The sequence below is a fragment of the Perna viridis genome, chromosome 2, assembly GCF_037379345.1.
Source record: "Perna viridis isolate PV_CMFRI_1.1 ecotype Kerala chromosome 2, ASM3737934v1, whole genome shotgun sequence".
Taxonomy (NCBI): Eukaryota; Metazoa; Mollusca; class Bivalvia; order Mytilida; family Mytilidae; genus Perna; species Perna viridis.
Genome location: NC_142446.1, coordinates 49,469,174 through 49,478,768, shown reverse-complemented (window position 1 = coordinate 49,478,768; position 9,595 = coordinate 49,469,174). Strand labels below are relative to the sequence as shown.

Sequence of the window (9,595 nt, the reverse complement as noted above, 5' to 3'; positions counted from 1 at the left end):
ATACAAATGATTCTTGATGTGTGATGAAAACAGGTCTAAACCTGTAAATACTAATTTTACGCAAGGTAATACGCATGAATAAATAGTTAAATGAAAAATATAGAAAGTACAATGTTGTTTCCTCCCAATTGATAAAGCAAAAACTATGTGGTAAACTTCTTTATCAATATCAAACGGTAATGAAATGCTTTGGTTAATTTTGCTATAGGTGGGTCTAGCTTTCAAAATAGCTAAATTCAATTCATGATGAAAAGTTTTATAAAAAATTAATATGAAATTTGCATAATAACAACAAATACCTTCAACAGTCTTTGGGACAAAATCGACAACTTTATTCTTAGAACACATGTTGCATCTAGTCAGATCTGTGAAAACATACTGTAGTATAGATCTATGGCCATTAAAAGATATTTCAGAAACCATCAAACCATCAGTCTTCGTCATGGCTCAACTCATTTCTGACTACAATATACCGAATTCAAATTCTTATTTCAACAAATCAATCACATGATTCCATGCAGAGAACAGACTTCGCGTATACTTAAAAATTATGATTTTTTGGGGGGGAGGGGGGTATTTTTTTTAAATTATATAATACATTAATTCACTGAATTGAAACAATAATAGATAGGAAGATTATTGATGATCGGCGATCCTGTGATACTACAAGTGTCCAGAACCTAACTTTGTACCTTTGTTATTATGTTCATTTGCAAAGTGGACAAGACGTGGGAACCCCATCTATTTACACAATTGTTGATTAAACTAAACACACACCCGATAATATCTCAGTTGCATTAAATCACTCGTTGCAAAGGTGACACTTCCTTACTTATATTAGGAGAGGATGTTCTTATGTGAAGCTTATTATTACAAAATACCCCCCCCCCCCCGCCTATGCAAAACTCTCCATGATTCTTTGTGCAGAGATGTCTTACTTTTTCAAAAGAGAAAAAAATCTATATTTCGTTCATAAATGTAAGAATTTTAAACAGTAAGTGCAAAGTTTCCCGGCTTCTCTTCTTGCGTTACATAGTTTTTTTTGTTAATAGTAAAATGTTTAGTTTACTTTTTTAAAGTTTTTAAAGAATAGATATAATATACATTAGTAACGCACCGGGGGGAAATACATCTGTCACATGAGAGATAAGCAGTTTTTAAGTGTGTTAAGATGTACTGCCTACATTTAATGTGCACATTATCGATATTTTATATTATCAATTTAGATGTAATATTTTTTTTTTAAAATTGTATCTTATGCCATTATATGGCTGTACTTTTATTTTATGTAAATATTTATAACTAGTATTTTATTGCTCAACGGAGCTTATGTATGTATACGTTTTACATGCGTTGATTTTAAAGAAATCTTATGACTTTGACTTCATTTTAGAAATTCAACTGATAGTGACAGATACATGTACGTAATAGAAATAATAATCCAGACGAATATTAAATTATCTCCATGAAGATTAATTTGAGACTTTTGTACCTTCACCTTTTAAGTTTTGCAGTTGTTTGCAATGTGCAATAGTACTAGTAATACTCGACCAGACTTTGTTTTTTTTTAAATCACGACTTAAGTGAAGAGGACACGTAATTTATTTCACCCCTTAACAGCTTTATTACACGTTTTAAACTTTTATGTTGCACATAAGTTTTACAAAAATGGAATACAACATGAAATCCTATCGTAACAGGATAATGGAATCAATGTTTTCTTTTCAGATTACGGGAACTAATCCGTAGCACTTGAAACGAGAACACATGTTAAGTTGACCAGTCTGATTGCGAAGAATAATGCAAAAATAGCGGTATTTGAAGAAACTAAAAAGACAATAGAGCAACTAAAATTGGCACATACAAGTGTTATTCAAGTAGTCATAAGCATACAAAGACCTATAGAAAGAGCAAATTTATGTGTAATATATAACAATTTCGAGACCATTATGTATCTGATATGTCAATAAATAATATAATGACTAACTAACGGACAAACAATATTAAACTATATTATATGTTAATAAATATGTAATTTCATATTGGCCCTGTTATAGGTTTGAGGTCTGTCAAATTTGTCGAGGCGGTGGTATTGGTTCCGAGACATCACCGATGACCAATACGGCTGTCGAGGCCAATATGATTGACCGAAATCTATAACTGGGCCATTATGAAATTACATATTTATCGACAATTTTATTAACCAACTCAACTAGATGATTTGTAAATGACAGTTAATTTCGTGTTTTACAAAGAACATGAAAATTTATTGGCATTAATCGGTCTTAAATATCCCTTTTTGTATAAAATGGAAGATTGTTTTGTGTTTCTGCAACGTTTAGTCCTGGTGATCAAAATTACTGAAATAACACAATTCTGAAAGCACATTTTAGATGTACAAATGTGCAATTGAAGTTATATTATGCTCTTTTGTTTAAGACATTAAATAGGGTTGCCAGGTGTATTAAATTATTGGTTTGCATATCAAAATTATGTTGGATTCCTTTTTTCTTGTTTCTATGCGCACATCCTTTGATTCCAGTTTGTCTGGTTTATGTTACATAATATATGTTTTTATATTTGGTCTGAAGCTCCTTAGAGCTTATGATTGTATTTGAATGACATGCCAAATCAAAATTAAGTTTTCTTACCTTATTCTTAGTTTCTTATTTGTTTGGTTAATTATATGCATGTAATGGTTAGGTACATATGCATAAATAATCCAGAAGGATGAAGCATTGAGAATATTGAATTCAAAATGGCAGTGTCAAACGACCGGAAATTATGATGCCGTATTGGCCCTCTTTTTTTCATATTGGCCCGTATAGATGCCCGGTTTAAATTCATATCAATTGGTCAGTTTTTGACATATTTTGGGTAGTTGGTTAATAAAAGACCTTATTAAATATAACTATTACACTCAATGTAATGACATAAATTGTCTACCAAAAATCAATGTATCAATATTATTCGGTCAAGGAGAGCTTAACACATATTTAAAAGTTGTTTTTATATAGTATCCAGGTACAAGTGGCTTTTAAAAATCTACTATTTACAATACATAGACAGTGGACGTATTTAGTGTAAAAAATGAAAACATAGAAGTATTTTTGTTAGTAATTCTACAGAGACCGAAATGATGCTTGTCCCTGGATAAAATCTGTCCATCTTGAAAATTCATAAAGCAAATCTCTCTTTCACGACCACATGTTCTTGCCTCAATATATTAAAATTGGTGTACCATTTTTTTTTTTATTTTATGATGAAACACTATTTAAATAAGACACATTGTTAGGACGTGTGATGTAAATTTGTTATAAGACCGATGTTGGTTATTTGTCATTCTACTTTTAATCAACTTTTCAACTGAAAGGTTTCATGGACACCATTCGTATTAAATGATATCCCACATCTACATAATTTGGAGCTATTGTTCTTCATTTGTTTTCAGATTTACAGAGTTTTTACATTTTTGGGGGGTAATAGATTAAATAGATTAATAGATGGAAACTGTCGGCTAGGACCAAGGGTATTTATATCGGGCATTTAATTGGTAAACATTAAATATATTTCAGGTGTAAATTTACAGAGAGTCCATTTTCTTGATAGAGAAAACGCTACTTCAGCTTTGACATTGAAGGTATAAGATTGTATGTTATAGAAAGTGTTAACAAAAACAATAATGAAAGAAATGACAGTGCTATTATTTCCTATAAATTATTTTAGGGAAATTTGAATTATTTACATAAGAATATAACAACTTATCCATTGACAGTTACTTAGATGTCTTCACTGTTTGTAATAAGATACATTTTTTTTCTAATTACTTGAGAAGAACGTGAACAACATATTATGGTTGACTGTCCCAAAAACTTAAATCCTTCAAATGTTCGTAACCGGGTTTCAAATAGTCCCCAAATATGCTAGCGCGCACTATACCCTCCGCTGCCGCGTAAGGATCTACTAATCCCGGAGGTCGTCTGTCTTCAAAATATCCACAACCTTCTGCATCAACAAGCGGGGGAATTCTTATTGTCGTAAACCTTTTCTTGCCGATATTAACAACAAAACTGCTAAATTTAGTGTTTTTCTTATGAAAAGTCTCCAATCTTTCTATATCATTTCCTGTCAATCTGGGATCATACATTACCAATAATGGTCCATCTTCAGACTTTGAGAGAAGATCGATAGCACGACGAATAAATCTGTAATTGAAGAAACGAAGGTGTGTATCATGATAAATGAATATATACCTCTATATGCTTTTTATTGTACATTGATCGTGCAAATGACAACACTTCATAAAGAGTGAAGATAAGATCGTTTCATAGTCAACATGAGTCTTTTATTTTCTGTCATTATTTGGTAATCATGTAATGTATATCGCCTTACCATTTACCATAAACAATATCAACAAGAAAAGTCTTCACACGTAAGTGATTTACTCACATTATTCCATCTTTTTCTCTCATTTTCTGTGTACTAAAATTCAGATGTGCAGTGGTTATAGATTGTTTATCAGGCGAAGTAACAGGGCATAAAGACACTCGTAGCCCACACATCTCCGCTAATCGATGTAGTATATACCGAGAAACGTTCAGGTGGTCGCCGATAGTCTCCCCTGGACATGGACCTATCTGGTACTCCCACTGAAAAATACAGTACATATGACTGCTTTTTTTCCGTGCGCTTTAAAAACATAACCTTCTGATGAAATCTATACCACTGGAATTATAAAAAAGACTACGTTTTCATTTTCTTCCAAGTTAAAATAGTTCTCCTTTTAGTTTTGATACTTTTGTCTGAACTTGCAGTTATCAAAAATTATATACGAAACTTCTATTTGTTCTTGCGGATCTTTATTAATAATCATTTTGTTTGTTTTTTACCTAAGAAGTATTTAAGTAGCAATCAGCCTACAAATCATGCAATTTTCATTATAAGTGATTTATTGATGTCAGATATTTTATCCGAATTGACTTCAAATCAGTTGGATATATTCCAAAAAACAATAAATAAAATGAAAAAATGAAAAATATTTTCACCGTTACCATAGCAACAACCATTCCTCAGCGACCACCAATTTAGGGCCTAATTATCACAAAAACATCACAATTTGGATGTAATTTTATATATCTAATGGTGGAAATTTGTTAAACTACATAATGATATTAATGAAGTGTGTAGTAAGGAAAACAATTTACGATAGAGTACAAAGCAATCTGATTGGTTTAGATCGGGTTACCATAGCAGCCAAAATTCTGAATTTGTGACATTTTGAAATATACAAGAATAGGCTATGTTTGGACCCGTTTTGCCAAGACTGAAAGAAGATATTATTTAAATGTATGCATGCATGGATGTGTAGCAGGACCTCTTCTCTGGAACATATCAAAAATAAAAATATGTAACCTGTCTTTGTTTTTTGCTCATCTGGACCCGAAATCACCACCCATAAAGACTTTTCTTCTTCTTAACGCTTTTCATACTAACATTGTCAAGACCATGTTTTTTTCTTACTTTTGATGTGGACTTCTAATATTTGGTATGTTGGTATATTCTCACAGGGCAAAGTGTTGCGTACCAAAGTAGGTGACCTTTGACCTTGACCTTTAACCTCAAGGTAAAATCACATACAACTTTTGGCATAATACGATACATAATTTTGTCTGTGCCATTACTTTTTGGTCTTTTTACTTTGATATCTGATCTTTGGCATTTAAGTTTATCACACAAAGGCAGAGAGTAATGTTTCAGGTAGATGACCTTTTACCTTGATATCTGACCCCAAGGTCAAATAACATAAAAATTTTGGCAAAATACCATACAAAACTTTGTCTCGGCCATAATGAGAAGATCTGTTGGATACATCGATAATTAAAACAATAGTACCCAACATGTCTATTGTACACCGTTTATATATTAATTATTAACATTTCGGTTCATGTTGAGGCATTTTTTTTTCATGGGAAGGGGTGGCAATTTTTTACCTAACTTGACTTAGAAAAGTTCAAATATTTATTATTTGGGCTCATTATGAAGCTAAGACACTATATTAATGTACTGTATCACACAAAAGCTTGACTGAACTACGGTATTCTGTAAAAAAGGGGAAAAATTTGAAATTCTGAAAATTTCCCTCTTTCCAAATGTATAGTAATTGTCACCACAAAAAGAAAATCTAAGCATTTGAATTGACAAAATATGTTGGGTACATCATTAACTTAATTACGAATGCCTAAAATGAGTTTTACGGTGTAAGTATGCTGTGAATGAGAGTTCTGTTTGATACTGAGACCAGTTTTCTAGGGGTAGGGTAGTATATTAACATTTTTTTTTAAATATTCATTCTTGAGAATTAGTTTTTCGTGATTATTTTATGAAGGTTATTAAATTATCTATCGAATGATACCAAATTTGAGACGTTTTATTTGAGTAATAACTTGTAGTTTCGAATTTATTTTACTTTTGACCGAAAAATAAAAAATCCCATGTTTTGCATTTTTTGATAAATTCTGACTACGAAATTCCATTCCCCAAAATTAATCAAAAGAACCCCAGAAGTATAAATTATGATAATACCAAACAGAAAATACCAAATAAACCATTTTCATTGAAGCATAAATACTCTAGGAATTTTGACATTGAAAAATATGTCAATTTAAGCGATTTTTCGGAGTACATTTTCTTCATTTTACCGCAAAACCCTAAGTGGTACTTTCTTGGTACCATTATAAAGGTGAGACATAGGGTTATACGATGATACATACATATATCAGTTTACTTCATTCCGTAGAGAAAGAAATTCGTAGAATCAAAAAACTTTAAAGGTCAAGGTCAAACGTCACCTACTCTGGTACGCAGCACTCTGTCCTGAGAGGATATACCAACATACCAAACATTAGAAGTCTTGGTCAAAAGATAAAAAGTTATGGTCTGGACAATGTTAGTATGAATAGCGTTAAGAAGAAAAGTTTTTATGGTTGGTGATTTCGGGTCCAGATGAGCAAAAAACAAGGTCTTGCCACACATGCATGCATACATTTGGATGATATCTTCTTTCTAGTGCTGGCAAAACGGGTCTGAACATAGCCTATTTTCGTATATTTTAAAATGTCAAAAATTAAGAATTTTTGTTGCTATGGTAACCCGATCTAAACCAATAAGATTGCTTTGTTCTTTATTCTAAATTGTTTTCCTTACTTCACACTTCATTAATATAATTATGTAATTTGAAAAATTTCCACCATTAGATATCTCAAATTACATTCAAATTGTGATATTTTTATGATAATTAGGCCCAACATTGGTGGTTCCTAAGGAGTGGTCGTTGCTATGGTAACAATGAAAATATTTTCCAATTTTGTCATTTTATTTATTGTTTTTCGAATATTTCCAACTGATTTAAAGTCAATTCGGATACAATATCTGATATCGATAAATCACCCACTGCATGATTCTTATGCGGATTGCTCCTTAATGCGTTACCGTTGATGGAGTGGTTTCTCTGTTGCTTCCACATATCTTCACCCCAGCATACAAACAGGCCAACAAGTGTTTACTTGATAATTCTCTTTCTATAGAAACATTCCTGTTGTTTGGATGATCGACTCTCATGTAATGAACTGAAATTGTCCGTATCAATTAATTTTAGCTTTTGGGCCTCGTTTACATAAACAAATCTCAAATTGGGGATACAGCAAATTCAGCATAAACACAATTTTTGAACAAAGGATTGGGGATTTAAGAAATTTGGAAAGTCTCAAGGACAAATATTTATGATTTAAATTAAAATCATTCTTATTTATTTAAAAGTATAATTCTTACTTTAGCGTAGTACGTTCTAGGTTTGTTTGTTCTTTGTTTGTTGGGGTTTAACGTCCGAGCAGCAATATTTCAGCTATATTCAGACGATGAACATGAAATGGATGATAAAATGAACATGAAATGAAAAAAAGGATGGGTCACAAGGATAATAGGGTCGACAAATTTTGATTGCCACTGGAAAAAGGGGGGGGGTGGGTAAGGTCGGGCAATTTAGCCTTCTGTGGCGGAGGGCAAAGGTTCCTACTCCGGGAGAATACCACAGCAGGGTTCTTTAACGTGCGAGGAACTTGGCATCTTTCCCAACACGGTGCACCACTATGGTTTGCGGTCAGGTTTTCCGTATTATAGCCTGACAACCCCAGCATGTAACACGCCAGGGGTACCCCATTCCACCACCTGGGGCACACATCCCATTTGCTCTGTGGGCAGAGCGCCTAGCCCCCGGCTAGGTTTCTGAGCACTATTTAGTGCCTTATACGACAAGCTTAGCGCTGCTGCAGGCCTATTCTTTTAACACCCGAACCTGCACGGGGCGTACGTTCTAGGAAAATTGCATGCAGTACAAAGCAATTGTCCATCATTTAAATACAGAAAATCAATTGAGTGGTCATTGCTATTTGTTTTGACAACCTTTCAAATATAAAACGTCTATTTTTATAAAACATGCCTCAGTATTTGAATCAGGTTTTATTTCAAATCTTTTTTAATGTAATTTTTATAAACTAGATAACATGAAATTAAATGTTTGAAGAAAACTGAAAAAAAAATCAGGAAAATCATTGTTTATAAAACCATACTTAGAGCTTTTATTCTATTTGTAATTATAATATTTCAAATGTACAATCCAAAATGCGTACTTTTAAACGAAGGATCCATTTCTTCGGGATCATAACTAAACGGCGATCCATTATTTTTGTCTACAAGATACTCTTGTTCTATTCCAAAGAGAGGGTCGTGCAGCTGCTGTGGCCTGTGTCCTGTTACTGGGTCATACTTTAATCTCTCCATTGTCTTTTTGCATGAGTAACGAGTATTGATGACTGTAATCAAATGATATTGATATACTTAGTGTTTTTGTCTTGCAAAAAGTTGTACAAACTTGGATTCTACTATAAAAGGTTTCCATTAATTTTTGTGTTCAGTAATAAATATTTGACTTGTTTAAAAGTATTTGTACTTACAAACGACATTTTCCTATTTTTGGTCTCACTTTTTTAATGTGAAAAATGTATGCATTCATAGTTTTCGATTGACCAAAGACAAAGTAACACGACCTTAAAGTGTAACAGAAAAAAATGGTCTTTTGAAATGGCTTTTAATCAAATTAAATATTTTGTCTGTATACTGTTCTACATCACATCACCACCAAAAAAAGTTTCCTTACCGGATGGCTCATCCAGTGTCAACCAAACATCACATAGGACTAGTTTGTGTGGACTCTTTAAAAAAGGATTCTCGAACATGGCAACTGGTTTTAGGATCATGTCCTTGTAATCTTCAAAATTGTCAGATAGTCCGTTCCACATACAATTATCCCAGTTTGGACAATCTTTAAAATTTACAATTACATTTGTTGATTAACTATTCTTGTTATACAAATGATTCTGGATGTATCGTAAAAATAATCGGTCTAAACCTGCTAATACAGACTTTATGCAATGTAACAGGCATATCAGAATAAATTGATAAATGAACAATAAAGAAAATACAGTGTAGTTTACCTGCAATTAATAAAGCTTAACATTTCTGGTGATTTTATCAGCATAAA

The 9,595-nt window shown here is 32.4% G+C and overlaps 1 protein-coding gene across 5 annotated transcripts in view; it reads right to left on the bottom strand.

The window, feature by feature from the left end:
• Nucleotides 1–240: 240 nt before the first annotated feature.
• Nucleotides 241–9,595, bottom strand: part of LOC148625593 (glutamine synthetase-like) — a 16,613-nt gene continuing 7,258 nt past the window's right edge. For all 5 annotated transcript variants that reach the window (XM_088569184.1, XM_088569180.1, XM_088569185.1 and 2 more), the window contains 5 exons: nucleotides 9,212–9,376; nucleotides 8,685–8,867; nucleotides 7,489–7,625; nucleotides 4,450–4,649; nucleotides 241–4,205 (listed from right to left, as the gene is read on the bottom strand). In XM_088569184.1, the coding sequence (XP_088425310.1) occupies nucleotides 3,851–4,205; nucleotides 4,450–4,649; nucleotides 7,489–7,625; nucleotides 8,685–8,867; nucleotides 9,212–9,376 (1,040 nt within the window). In that variant the 3' untranslated portion in view covers nucleotides 241–3,850. The remainder of the gene's footprint in view (nucleotides 4,206–4,449; nucleotides 4,650–7,488; nucleotides 7,626–8,684; nucleotides 8,868–9,211; nucleotides 9,377–9,595) is intronic.